Here is a 13,177-nt window from a genome sequence, read left to right on the forward strand (position 1 = left end):
GTTATAATTTTAGTTCTTTCACAAAAAGGAACACGCATGGAACCTCGAGAGTTAATAGGTTCCTTTAACTGAAAGAAAAACCCTACAGTTCTGTGTAGCTTTACTGCATTTACCCTACAAAAGATACTGAACTCTATCACTGCATTTTATTTAGCACCAGACAGACACTTTTATGGCTTACCACAAAGTGTTGAAGTTTCTTTACAATTTATTTGAAGCTTCATATACTACTGCGCTTCTCACCAAAACACTTCCGTTACTTAAACAGAGACGAGAGAATCTTTTCTCACACACACTGCAATTGAACAGTTTCTCACCAATGTATGTTCTCGCCCTGTCTACTTCAAATAATTTTGTTTCGTCCTTAAGGTTCCGGATGAAGAGCTTCCAAGAAAAACAAAAGTCATACACATACAGTATAAAATACAGAATCACAATGTTGCACGGTTATTACAATTTAGAATCAGAACAAAAAATCAATCAAATCAAAATACATGGAAATTAAAACATAAAACCATTCAAAACAATCATGTGGAATTGACTGAAATGCATTGTGTTCTAGTGTGTATTTTCAAATGTCCGTTCCGAGTTCATCTTTTCCTGTAAGTGTGGAGTATCATGTGCGTTCTCCGATCTGTCTTGGCACCAAAAGTTTTGTCCCATTGAAAACATTTCCCGTGTTTGTTATCTGTGTGACATATCAACTTTGGAGGGTGCATCATCATCACTCCTCACAATTACACCAGTCCATGGCAATTTGTTGATATCATCCTCCTCTTCCTCTTTAATTTTGGGGTGGAGAACCGGCAAACGGTTACTGTCCAGTGTGTGCTTTCATGTGTGTTCCCAATTGTACCTTCTGAATGAATCTTTTACCACAAATTAAGCAGGCAAAAGGTTTCTCGCCAGTATGTGTTCTTGTATGCCGTATTAAACGTCCCTTTACAGAGAATCTTTTACCGCAAACTGAGCAGGGAAAAGGTTTCTCTCCTGTGTGTGTTCTTGTATGTCTTTTTAAACATCCCTTTTCAGCAAATCTTTTCCCGCAAACTGAGCAGGCAAAGGCTTTCTCCCCAGTGTGAGTTTTTGTGTGTGATCTTAAAGTTCCCATTCTAGAGAATGCTTTACCACAAACTGAACAGACAAAAGGTTTCTCCTCAGAGTGAGTTCGTGTATGTGTTCTTAAATGTGTCTTTAGTAAGAATCTTTTACCACAAATTGAGCAGGCAAAAGGTTTCTCTCCTGTGTGTATTCTTGAGTGTCTGATTAAACCTCCATTTATATAGAAGCTTTTACCACAAACTGAGCAGACAAAAGGTTTTTCCCCAGTATGAGTTCTCCTGTGTGTTTTTAACTGCCCCAGTCTAGAGAAACATTTATCACAAGCTGAGCATGCATATGGTTTCTCTCCAGTGTGTATTCTTATGTGTGAGCTTAAATATCCCTTGACAGAAAAATTTTTACCACATATTGAGCAAGCGAAGGGCTTTTCTCCAGTGTGTGTTCTCATGTGTACTTTTAAATTATACTTGGCATCAAACTTTTTCCCACACTGAGAACATTTCCAGCGTTTATCATCAGTTTGACGCGTCATTTCACCTTTGCAGAGTTCATCATCAGTGTCTGAAGAGTGTGTCGTTATGTCGTCACTATTTGACAGTGGAGCCAAGAGGCTGTCTGCTCGTGGTCCTCCACAATGGTCTCCATCCCCTTCTGTTGTCACATGTTGACTTGAGCTGCTGCTCTGAGGCTCCGCCCCTCTGTTCTCCTCACTTAGGCTGGGATGAAGCTCTGACTTCTGATCTTGGTCTTCATCATCTTCACTCTTCACAATGACAACAGTCAATGGCAACTTGGTGATATCAGCCTCTTGTTCTTCCTCTTTAATGTCAGCGGGCGGTTCTGGTTCCTCGTCCCCTTCAGTGTGGGGGATCTCTGGCTCCTGTTGCTCAGGACAAACATATTCTTCACTGATGTCTGGAGGACACAAGAAGACAAACAAACATGCTTGGTAAAGTCAATCTTTGCTCTGTGAAGTCTCATATTGTGATTTTGATGTTGTGTATTATTGTTTATACATGTTTTTGACAATGTTTATCAAAAACCTATATGACGTTGAGAGGCACATTTATGTTCCTTTCAAAGGCCATTGAGCAATTAAGTAATTAAAAGAAAGTTGGATCTCCAAATCAGCAGGGCGGAGGAATCTGACCAGTCCGACATAGAATTTATGCTATCTGCTACTCACGCAAACAGCATTTGAATGTGTTGTTCTGAACTCCAAATTCGGACTTTCAGTGTAAATTGAAGGCACCATAAGGCACGCCGCTCACTCCCCAGCCAGGAAATGGTAGCTTCTATTAAATATTGTAAACAGGAAAAGGCATGGAGATTTTTAAAAAAAGTAATAATAATAATAATGATGATGCAACTCTATCAGGACGTAAAATACGAAAGTAATCACTTAGCTGCTGTATGAGGTTCCTACCAGTAGAGGGCGCCTGCAGACTATAACATGGTCCATGACTTGGCTGGATTGGAAGTTGAATGACTGCTTGCTTTCTCTACTCGTATCAGCGAAACACATTTCATTTCGATCCTTGCAATGATTTTCCAAGACAAAGATTTAACATCGTGCAAAGAAACGTTTTTTTTGTTTTTGTATGATTCTTACTGAGAGACATTTGAACATTTTTTTTTTGGGATTGTTGTAAAAAATTAAATGTTTTGGGAAGCATTTAAACGGTGGATATCTTCAAAGGACAACTAATCACCCAAGCTGGAATACAAAGAAATTAAATATGGAAAAATAATACAAAAGAAAAAAAACACGGGAAATAATGTATAACACCCTGATTATTATTGCGCAACTATTTATCCATAGAAGCAGATTCATGACGTCACCCACTGTTTTTAGTTGATATGACGGAAGTAGAATAACTTGAAAAAAAAACATTTAAACGTGTTAAAACCAAACACGTGTTGATTATGTACAATGATATGAATGTGTAGTTTTATGTTTAGTTTTATGATTAGAGCTCTGACTTTTTTTAATTTCGTTAGTGTCTTGTTATTGGTACTGTTCTGTATAAACTTTGTTTATGCTCCGTTTAGAATAACTAAAAAAAAAATAATCTATCAATAATTCAAATTGAAACTGCGATGGCACAAATATACTTCCATAGTCTTGCTTTGCTGAAAGCACAAAGATAATTTGTCTGCTTTCATTGAGGACGAAGGAAATCAGAGGATTTTGACTTTTTAAAAGAATAATAAAAAACGATGTGTTACTGATTTGTGCGTGCGTGTTCAGCGTTGCCTGAGGGCATTTGATCAATTACATGGCTGCTTATGGTTTTCTGCAATTGTGTTTTAACTACTACTACACTTTTGACACTTCAGTTATTTAGTGACGAGGAGCATTTGAACGGTAAGAATCTTTTACCACAAAGTGATAGGTGATAGGATATTCGACTTGAGGAAAGAGGAATCAATTCAGAAATAAAGGAATACTTCTACTAATAGAATGTGGTGTCAACTGAGAGTAATAAGTGCACAAACCTGCTCGGTATAACACAACTCGAGCCTGCTTGAAAACATCGTCCAGAAGTTGACGTTGTCGCTCGTCCTCTTTTGTTCCAGAAAGCTTCTCCGCATACTCTGTTGTCTTTCTTGCGCACATTTCCTCACGACAATCACAACACTTTACACTCAATATTGACCACTGCTGAGCGATGTGTTGATAACCAAGGCGTGTCTCTCTTTTTAGCAGCTAGCAAGCTGAGCTAAGCTAGCTCGAAAAAGCTTCAATGTGGAGGAATTTATCCCGGACACGAATATTTCATTCATGATATTTTACCCCAATAAAGTCGCGATGAGACGTAGCGTGTCAACGCTTCAGTCCCGTTCTGTACTAATTCAGGAATAATTATTCCGTGGAGCGTGTGTGATCTGGTTTGGCTACACAAACCATATACGGAAGTCGGTCTGGGGCGAAAGTAGTACGGCTACGGCACCTCATCTTGGACAAACTTGGTGCTACCGTTCAATCAGTGTACATTATCAATACAGGTATCGGTAATTAGGATTTTGGAAGTTTCTAGTAGTTTAAACGTTCATTATACTATATCACGTAATTCCACACATTTAAGAGTAAATTATTCTGACAATATAATTTAGGTACTGTATTTTTACTAATTGCTGTACTGTGCTGTTTGACACCAAGTACCACCGTAAAGAATGCTTGGCTCTCCAAGTACCACCATAATCACCAAATTTAACTTAAAGTAATGTAGTAGACCGAAGTGTGCATTAAAAAAAATGAGGCAGGGGTTTTATTCTCCCGAAAAAATAAACCTGTATTCATTATTGTGAGCCACTTTGACATTGTGCACAGTTTGAACATTAACTCTGTGCTTGAATATACGAAAAGAAAAATACAATACTGTAAATCCCAGAACTCGTTGATGGCATATCTGTTTGGGTCGGATCTGTCTCGGAGGCTGTGATCAAGCAGTAACCGTTGACTCACAGTTTCCACTGCATCCTGGATTGTGATCCACATCCACACTTAACACTTGATCTTTTCATGGGAACATTTTCCAGACAAAAATAATGGTTGTGCTGTGGGCTCCCCGCTATCCCCCGTCGTAGCAAACCTGTACATGGAGGACGTTGAAAGGGGAGCGCCAAACTCCTTTAAGTCCAAGTCATTGGTACAGATATGTGGATGACACATGGGTTAAAATCAAAAGCCAAGAAGTGCAAGCCCTCACCGAGCACATTAACTCAGTGGACCACAACATCATTTTATGGACTGTGGTGTTCACATTGGAGACGACAGGGGTCTGTCTCCATGTTGGGGTTTACACAAAACCCCAACACACTGACGTGGGTGAGAAAGAAAAGAGGGACAAACGCAACAATATTGTCATTCCCTATGTATTGGATCTGTCTGAGAAACTCAGGAGGCTTTTCAACCAACACAACATTCCGGTACACTTCAAACCTGGCCACACCCTGAGACAAAGGCTGGTACTCCCCAAAGACCGGACAGCACACACACACACACACACACACACACAGAGAAGCAAGCTGGTGTGTGCGGTCAAGTGCAGTGAGGGATGCACACATTGCATACATGCATGCATACATTGGGGAAACCGAGCAACCACTGAGCAGACGCATGTCACAACACATACGGGCAAACTCATCAGGTCTATCTGCACCGCCAAGAGAAACAGCACTCTTTTGAGGACAAAAATGTGTATATTCTGGACGGGAAAGACAGATGGTTTGAACACTTCGCTGATACTTGGATAACTGTAGCAATTCTGAAGGTAACACGTAACTGTAACATGGTAACTGTATAACTCCAGCAGACAGCGAGTATACTTTGCAGAGTTTGATGCTGTCATTGTTATCCCTCTGCATTTGCCTTTTGCCTTGCATTAGTTCATGTTTGGGTTCACTTACTAATCTGTTTTTGGTTATCGTTTTGGGTCTTGGAAAAGCACACACACAATTATTGGCACACAATGTTCCACTCTGTACATATATACAGTATGTACAGAATATGTACTCTACATAAATTGAACAACTGTTTCTGTTTAGAATCATGTTTACATACAATGCAAAACTGTGTAAAACCATCAAGACTTTCTTGAGGGGACATTTTTATTTTCTTGATGTTCTAAACACATTTGAGAAAATACATCCTCATGAACAGACTTTCATTACATAGTGACCATGACCCAGTGTAATTATAAGTCATTGAAGAATGAAATACTGCCCAAATAATACGTAGACTCATCAAAATGGACATATTTAAACTAAAATAATGAAGAAATTACAAAACGAAGGATGGATGAGGGCGGGTCTCTGGCTCTTGTTCCTCTTTAATGTCGCGGGGGCTCTGGTTCCTGCTGCTCAAAATCCAGTGCTTCCAGTCCTGAACTAAAGTTGCACAATGAAGCGGTAAAAGATTTCTCCCCAGTGTGTGTTTTTCTATGCCTTATTAAATATCTTTCTACAGAGTATATTTTACCACAAACTGAACAGGGGAAAGCTTTCCCTCCAGTGTGTGTTCCAACGTGTCTGTTCAAACATCCCTTCGCAGAAAATCTTTTACCACAAACTGAGCAGGCAAAAGGCTTCTCCCCTGTGTGAGTTCTTGTGTGTGCTCGCAAATGTCCCATTCTGGAGAATTGTTTACCACAAACTGAGCAGACAAATGGTTTCTCCTCATTGTGAGTTATTGTGTGTGTTTTTAAATGTGCCTTTACATGGAATCTTTTATCACAAACTGAACAGGCAAAAGGTTTCTCTCCAGTGTGTATTCTAGTGTGCGTTGTTAAACGTTCTTTTATATAGAAGCTTTTCCCACAAACTGAGCAGGCAAAAGGTTTCTCCTCATTGTGCGTTCTTGTGTGTCTTATAAAATTACCTTGTGTAGAGAATCTTTTACCACAAACTGAGCAGATGCAAGGTTTCTCCCCAGTGTGTGTTCTTGTGTGCATTATTAAACATGTCTTCACAGTGAATCCTTTACCACAAACTGAGCATGCAAAAGGTTTCTGTCCAGTGTGTATTCTTGTGTGTCTTTTGAAATTTCCTTGTGTAGAGAACCTTTTACCACAAACTGAGCAGGGAAAAGGTTTTTCCCCACTGTGTGTTTTTGTGTGGGTTTTTGAATCTGTCTTTGTGGTGAATGTTTTACCACAGACTGAGCAGGCAAAGGGTTTTTCTCCAGTGTGTGTTGTCGTGTGTCTTCCCAATTGTTCCTTGTGCGCAAATCTTTCACCACAAACTGAGCAGGCAAAAGGTTTTTCCCCAGTGTGCAATCTCATGTGTCCTTTCAAGCCCCACTTTGAACCCAAAGTCTTACCACACTGAGAACATTCCCAGTGTTTTTTGTCAGTGGGATATGTCATATCATGTCTAGAGTGTTCATCATCATCATCAGTGTAAGAAGAGTGTGACGTTACGTCGTCACTATCTGATAGTGGAGCGAAGCAGCTGTCTGCTTGTGATCCTCCGCAGTGGTCTCCATTACCTTCTGTTGTCACATGTTGACTTGAGCTGCTGCGTTGAGGCTCCGCCCTTCTTTCCTCCTCATGCTGACCTTTACCTTCATCTTCAGTCTTCAAAGCGACATCAGTCAATAGCAACTTGTTGATATCAGCCACATCCACTTCCTCTTTATTGGGAGATGACTCTGGCTCCTGTAGCTCAGGACGAAGATACTTTTCACTCACTTCTGCAAGACAAATGCATGTTTTGTTTGGTAAAGTCAAATGTTAGGCTGTTACTTTGATGTTGTGTATTATTTTTATTACAGCGGTACCTTGATTACGAGGTTAATATAGTCCGTGATCAAGTTTATGGCTTAAATTACCTGTATTTCAAATATCAAATAATTTAAATTTCATTAATCTGCTCCAGCACCCCCAAAAACTGTTGTTACCTGTTAGCTAAGAGAAATAACACTGTATTGTCAAATATAAATACTAAAACATTTAAAGAGAGTGTCAAACAAAAATGTTTTTTATAATGTGTAATCAAGACGAAAACCACACATGCACATACCCATATACACCCAACTAGTGTGCCGTGAGAGATTATCTGTGGGAAATTATCGAATTTCACTTAATCTAAAAATTATTTGTTAACTGCAAAAAAAAAAATAGGCATCTTTGTTCATCTAACTATGATAGCGTCATATAGTGATAGGCAAAACAATTAAATGCTCTTCTAGTAGATGGCAGAATTTACATAATTAACTTGCGCATCCACTTTTGTAACACTTTGGTGCAGTGGTGTGCTGTGATATTTTTTTTCTCATGTAAACTATGTGACTTGGCTTGATAAAACACAGTGACTAGCTCTGCTGGCCTCTCTTTTCTCTCTTTCGCCCACAGCACAGCTCTGGCAGCTTCGCTGTATGAGAGAAAAAAAGTGTACGATGCACCGTCAGGGACATAACTCGGGATTACCTCTCATACAAACACCTGAAACGCTCTCATAAACACTATTAAATAAACTTTCACGCACAATAATCAAATGCTTTTGCACAAGTTCACACAATCTATGATCCCGATGTACTCATGCTGGTCAATGGAGACTTAATCTTGCTCCTCTTTCATCTACTAACAGCTTCAAACAACATGTGCAACAAGAGGGTAAAAACCTGCATGCAAAGTGCCAAAATTAAACGAGTTATGGTGGATTTGGACTGGAGAAGAAGATTTTGTTTGCAAGATTGTATTGTTATAATTACTTTATGTTTTGTGTACAGTGCTTTGTTACAGCTGTGACTGTTGCGAGAACGCTATATAAATAAAGTTGAGTTGAGCATTCATACACATTGGTTTAACAATGTGAAATTGTACTTTTTTTTCTTCTCTTTTTACATTATCCCGTATTTATATTGTCTCAAAAAGAAAACAACCGAACGGGTGCATACACAGCAAAGGAGGAGGAGAGAAAGACCTCATTCGCTGAATCAGTGGACAGGATTCAATCACGTGACTGAGTGGCAAAACACAGCATTCTGTTGTGGGCGATGACGGCGTGGTTTAGCCTCTCCCATTTTGTGCAATTTTGTGTGTGTTTTTATGTGGTGTATGTACCCAAACGCCCGGAAACTAATATTAGACCTGCTCGACATCGGTTTTCAACATAAAACAATTGTATCGAGCTATCTTCCTTTATTTGCTGAAAATCATGCTTAGTTTCTGTTTTTCTGTTGGAATCTCGGTATTGATTTTAAGTTTGATTCATTGATGGGTGTCTTTTTTCGTCTCACCGCCAAAAAAAAAAAAAATACAAATAAAAAAAGACATGCTTAACTTAAATGGACTCGACTTGCTTCAAATTTAGCAGGGCCTTGATTTGACTTGCTTGATTTCTGCCACAGTAACTAACTCAGTCATCAAATGAGAGTCGGGAGTAAACACAAGTGCTGCTTGAAAAACAACATCCTGACTGACACTTGATTGTGATATAGTCGTAACCACTGACCTTGGTCTTCATCATCTTCGCTCTTCACAATGACACCAGTCAACAGAAACTTGGTGATATCAGCCTCCTCCTCTTCCTCTTTGACGTGGGGGGTCTCTGGCGTCTCTTCCTCCTTAATGTGGGACTGCTCTGGCTCCTGATACGCCACCCTTGTGCTCCACTCCTTCTGCTCAGGACGAAGATCTTCTTCACGGGTCACGAGAAGACAAACACACGCGCGGTTCGGTCAAGTCAAAGCTTTGCGCAGCCAAGTCTCGTGTTGTGACTGTGATGTTCATCAGTGTCATGGATAATTATGAATCACAATCACATTTATTTTCCTTTCAAAGGCACTTAAGTAGTTCAATAACTGGAAGTATACAAAATCAGAAATTTTCAGGATGCTAAACTGTCGATGTGTTATGCATTGTACCGGAAGCAAAAAAAGAAAAAAGAAAAACGGGCATCAAACAAACGCGAGTGGACACCATCCGATCCGCAGAGTACTGACTTTCTGGTGTTTATAATGTTATATTAAATGTTAATAACGTTATTCGTGTAAATGTACGCCATGGTTCTGCTCAGATGTAATAGAAGGTAGTTAGTAAACACGTGAGAGTAGTAAGTGAACAAACCTGCTGTGCGTGACACAACTGGAGGTTGCTTGAAATCAGCGTCCAGCGTTCACGCTGTCTGTCGGTCTCCTCTTTTGCTCCAGAAAGTTCTTCGTCGTACTCTGCGATCCTTCGTGCACACATTTCCGCCCGATAATCACAAGTAAATCTCTGCTTAGCGGCGTGTTCATAACAAACTCGTCTCGTTGTTAGCGGCGACAGGCAAGCTAAGCTAAGCCAGCTGGAGAAGCTTCAACGTGGACGCTGACGAGTTTATCCGGACATGAAGATTGAGTGTTTTACTCCAGTAAAGTGGTGATGGGAAGAAGGCGTGTCAAGGCTTCAATACGTTGAGTGTTAATTCGGGAAGTTTTATTTAGTGAAGCGCGTGTGTGGTCGTGTGAAGCAAAGCGCATGCGGAAGTACATCAGCTACAAAAGTGGTACGGCAACCCCAATTGGTCACATTCCAGTTTGGACTTTTTTTTTTTAAACTCACTTTAATGAATGTGGTATGGCGTGATTGCATTTCTTGTGATTATCTTGCTTCATTTGCACTGAAACAAACTCCATCAACAACACATATTTTTGCTGAAAATTTATTTAATGCACATAAGCTCAGTATTTGATTACTGACACATTTCAATACAGATACAAGCACAAAATAATTATTTTGATTGGAAAGATCCTGCAACCCAGCGGCGACCAAAGCGGCGACTTTTGCACACAAAGCAAAATTTTCCAGCTGTTAGACAAACAACCATGATCTGTTGTTTCAATCACAAACATCTGTGTATGAAGCACTCGTTAAGAAGACAACAAGTCTGCAGAGTCCAGTAAAAACACAAGATTACATACTTTGCGGAAATAGATTTTTTTTTTACCTGGTCTATATCCGTAACCCGTATACTTTATTGAACAGGTAAAATATCCATGTGGGAGGAAAAAAAAACTCAAATACAAAATATCATAAGCTTTCAATTAATTTATAATGTCCCATTTTTTACTTACTGGGTGTCGCTGCATGTAAAACAACTCTGAGAGCAAAATGTCTTCAACATCACTCACTCCAAGTTGTAACACAAAGTGTAAGTGGAGTAATTTTCAGAGGAGTTTTATTGCTGGTGGAAAAATAAGGACACATTTTCATGGTACCTGAAAAATGCGGCCAATTGTAAATGTTACTCTGCGTGTGTAATTCAGTTTTTGTCAGAGATTCAGAGAATGACACTGATTTTTTGTTAGTGTCCACATGAACGCGGATCCTCTGCAGATTCCCAGATCCAAGTGGTCGGCTAAGTATTTTATATTCACCGTTACGGAATCGAATGATCCATTTGAACAACGTGTGTGGCAAGCAAGTGTCCCACCATCCCACCCCCAGTTCCCAGTCTGTGTTGTCGCCCACCTCAACATCCCAAACGTGTGTTCCTGAATCCAAACCACAACCGAGAACTTCGTTTAAGTGCTTCAACCTCTCTGGATTGTTTGGACGCTGCTGTGTTGCTTTAAAACTCACACTGGTCATATCTTCAGACAGACTGAGTGCCGCACCGGCCGTGTTTGGGTCCAGAATGACGGGACTGAAGGAGACCACTTCCTTCATTCGTTCCCACACGGTGAACTTGAGGTTGCCCACATGCTTGACTTCATCCAGCAGCGCTGCTCTGAGTTTCTCGGGTTTATCGGGCAGCTGTTGGATTCGGGTCATTGCAACTTTGTAGCTGTTCATGAAGGAAACGTGGTCAGATGTGAGCTGCTCTTCTGCGGTTCTGATCACGTCTGACAGAGCGGCCATGTCTCTGTTGAGAGCCTCAGTCTTCTTCTTCATCATCTGACTCTTCATCTGCTCTTCCTCCCTCACAGCAGACAACTTGGCTTCCTCCTCAACCTGCAGAAAGCGACGAAGCTCCTGGAAATCCTTCTTAATCTTGCTTTCAACATTGTCCCTCTGGACTTTGATGTACTCGGCTTGTTCATTCCAGTTGTCTCTGATGTTAATAAAGTCCCCCAGTTTTTTCTTCACTCTCTGCAGGCCTTCCTGGAGTTTTTCTCTGCAATCTTGCACAACTTCGTCGAGGGGAGAGAACTTGTGTCCGGCGTGGAGGTTTGCATCTCTGCAGATAATGCACACAGACTCCTGGTGGTCCAAACAGAAGAGTTTCACTTTCTCCCTGTGCAACTTGCAGATGTCCTCTGACTCGACTGAAGCTCGTGAAAAGGCCTCACACACGTTCCTCAGTGCCAAGTTCAAAGGTGGCTCCATCGAATTACACTTTCCCCTACAGATTGGACACGATCGATCTCCTTTCTCCTCCCACCACCGCTGCACGCACGCACGACAGAAGCTGTGACTACACTGAAGTATGACAGGATCTTTAAAGATTTCGAAACAGCTCGGACATTGGAGGTCGTCCTCAATTTGGCCAGCCATGGTCCTTATGAAGACAGTGTCTTCGTCTACAAGCTTCTAATGTTCACAACTCCAAATATGATTGTGCCCGAGTGTGTCTGCCACCAAGTTTTGTAAAGCCAGAAGTGGAATGTGTTTTTACTCTTTTCAAAATGATGTCAGACAGGTTAGACAATATTTTATCAGACAATTGCATCAGACAGGGAGCCAAGTTAGTCAACCGTATCAGCCAAGCAAACATTCAAGCTGTCCAAGTTGCCAGGGTATTTATCTCCAGTTGTTAAACATTATACAACTTCACCTCTATAAACGTGTGACAATTATTTTGTCTATGCGAGGTATTTTGTCTGTGTGAGACAAAAATAGCGTGCGTGAAGGGCAGCTGAAAACTGAAAGGGGAGGCCATCTCGATTCTCGAATGCTGATTGGCTCTGCCGGCAACAAGTCCCTCCCTCCGTCTATTCGACTAGTGTTACTGTTATTGTTAGAACTCCTGTTCAACCAGATTCCAGAGGACAAAATATTTTCTAGCGTGCAATCGGTTTCATGCCTTACATCTGACATGGAAGATATGCTTTCTCGCTGTATTTCTGTCCAGCCGCAATGTTTTCAACTCATTCGTGTCCACACGGGACAGCACAGGTGGACGACACAAATCTCTTCAACAACACTGCTATTGCATTTCTTCTTTCAACTGTGAATGTACAATAATAAGCCAGGAACTGTAACAATACAGCATCTCATTGGGGGGCGTCAGGCCTAAAACTCTGGGGTGGAACTTCAGGAACACCTTCACAGTTTCAGACTCCGGGTCATAGTTTGGATTAGAAAGCTAAGAAATTCAAGTTGGTATTTGAATAAAGTGTGATCGCGAGCAACTGTCCTCAAAACAGCTTTTCTCAGTTGCTCAGACACATTTCTTGAAATCCTCCATCGTTTTCTCTAAACTGTAAACACAAAACACAATTTTCAAACTACATTCACAAAACCCCAGACTTTCTCTCTCTCTCTCTCTCTCTCTCTCTCTCTCTCTCTCTCTATATATATATATATATATGTGTGTGTATATACATATATATATATAGACTGAATTGAGGTTCCGACATAGTGGTCTCAAACTGTTCGGAACAATAACTTGAATGTCAACACAG

General features: G+C 40.6%; 3 protein-coding genes across 4 annotated transcripts; all 3 read right to left on the minus strand.

Moving 5' to 3' along the window:
- Window positions 1–131: 131 nt before the first annotated feature.
- LOC133473297 (gastrula zinc finger protein XlCGF57.1-like) lies at window positions 132–3,990 on the minus strand. The gene is made up of 2 exons (XM_061764915.1): window positions 3,562–3,990; window positions 132–1,977 (listed from the first exon to the last, which is right to left on the minus strand). The coding sequence occupies exons 1-2, from the start codon at window positions 3,680–3,682 to the stop codon at window positions 815–817; spliced, it is 1,284 nt and encodes a 427-aa protein (XP_061620899.1). The 5' UTR covers window positions 3,683–3,990; the 3' UTR covers window positions 132–814.
- A 1,649-nt stretch (window positions 3,991–5,639) lies between these two features.
- Window positions 5,640–10,139, minus strand: LOC133473285 (zinc finger protein OZF-like). 2 transcript variants are annotated; one of them, XM_061764900.1, is made up of 4 exons: window positions 9,636–10,139; window positions 9,022–9,187; window positions 7,055–7,258; window positions 5,640–5,955 (listed from the first exon to the last, which is right to left on the minus strand). In XM_061764900.1, the coding sequence occupies exons 1-4, from the start codon at window positions 9,756–9,758 to the stop codon at window positions 5,849–5,851; spliced, it is 600 nt and encodes a 199-aa protein (XP_061620884.1). In that variant the 5' UTR covers window positions 9,759–10,139; the 3' UTR covers window positions 5,640–5,848. The 2 variants fall into 2 exon arrangements, with proteins under 2 accessions (XP_061620884.1, XP_061620883.1); XM_061764899.1 differs by having other exon boundaries at window positions 5,640–7,258; window positions 9,636–10,060.
- A 95-nt stretch (window positions 10,140–10,234) lies between these two features.
- On the minus strand, window positions 10,235–12,230 carry LOC133473294 (E3 ubiquitin-protein ligase TRIM35-like). The gene has a single exon (XM_061764911.1). The coding sequence runs from the start codon at window positions 12,045–12,047 to the stop codon at window positions 10,674–10,676; it is 1,374 nt and encodes a 457-aa protein (XP_061620895.1). The 5' UTR covers window positions 12,048–12,230; the 3' UTR covers window positions 10,235–10,673.
- Between the last annotated feature and the right edge of the window lie 947 nt (window positions 12,231–13,177).

Source organism: Phyllopteryx taeniolatus, unplaced genomic scaffold (genome assembly GCF_024500385.1).
Source record: "Phyllopteryx taeniolatus isolate TA_2022b unplaced genomic scaffold, UOR_Ptae_1.2 contig_24, whole genome shotgun sequence".
Classification (NCBI taxonomy): Eukaryota; Metazoa; Chordata; class Actinopteri; order Syngnathiformes; family Syngnathidae; genus Phyllopteryx; species Phyllopteryx taeniolatus.

Excerpts from the sequence above, each read along its gene's own strand:
- LOC133473294 (XM_061764911.1), bottom strand. The coding sequence starts at position 12,047 with ATGGCTGGCCAAATTGAGGACGACCTCCAATGTCCGAGCTGTTTCGAA.
- LOC133473297 (XM_061764915.1), bottom strand. The coding sequence starts at position 3,682 with ATGTGCGCAAGAAAGACAACAGAGTATGCGGAGAAGCTTTCTGGAACA. Across the intron at positions 1,978-3,561 it reads AGTTGTGTTATACCGAGCAG|ACATCAGTGAAGAATATGTT; the intron begins GTTTGTGCACTT and ends TGTGTCCTCCAG.
- LOC133473285 (XM_061764899.1), bottom strand. The coding sequence starts at position 9,758 with ATGTGTGCACGAAGGATCGCAGAGTACGACGAAGAACTTTCTGGAGCA. Across the intron at positions 9,188-9,635 it reads AGTTGTGTCACGCACAGCAG|AAGGAGTGGAGCACAAGGGT; the intron begins GTTTGTTCACTT and ends CGTCCTGAGCAG. Across the intron at positions 7,259-9,021 it reads CGAAGATGATGAAGACCAAG|AAGTGAGTGAAAAGTATCTT; the intron begins GTCAGTGGTTAC and ends TTTGTCTTGCAG.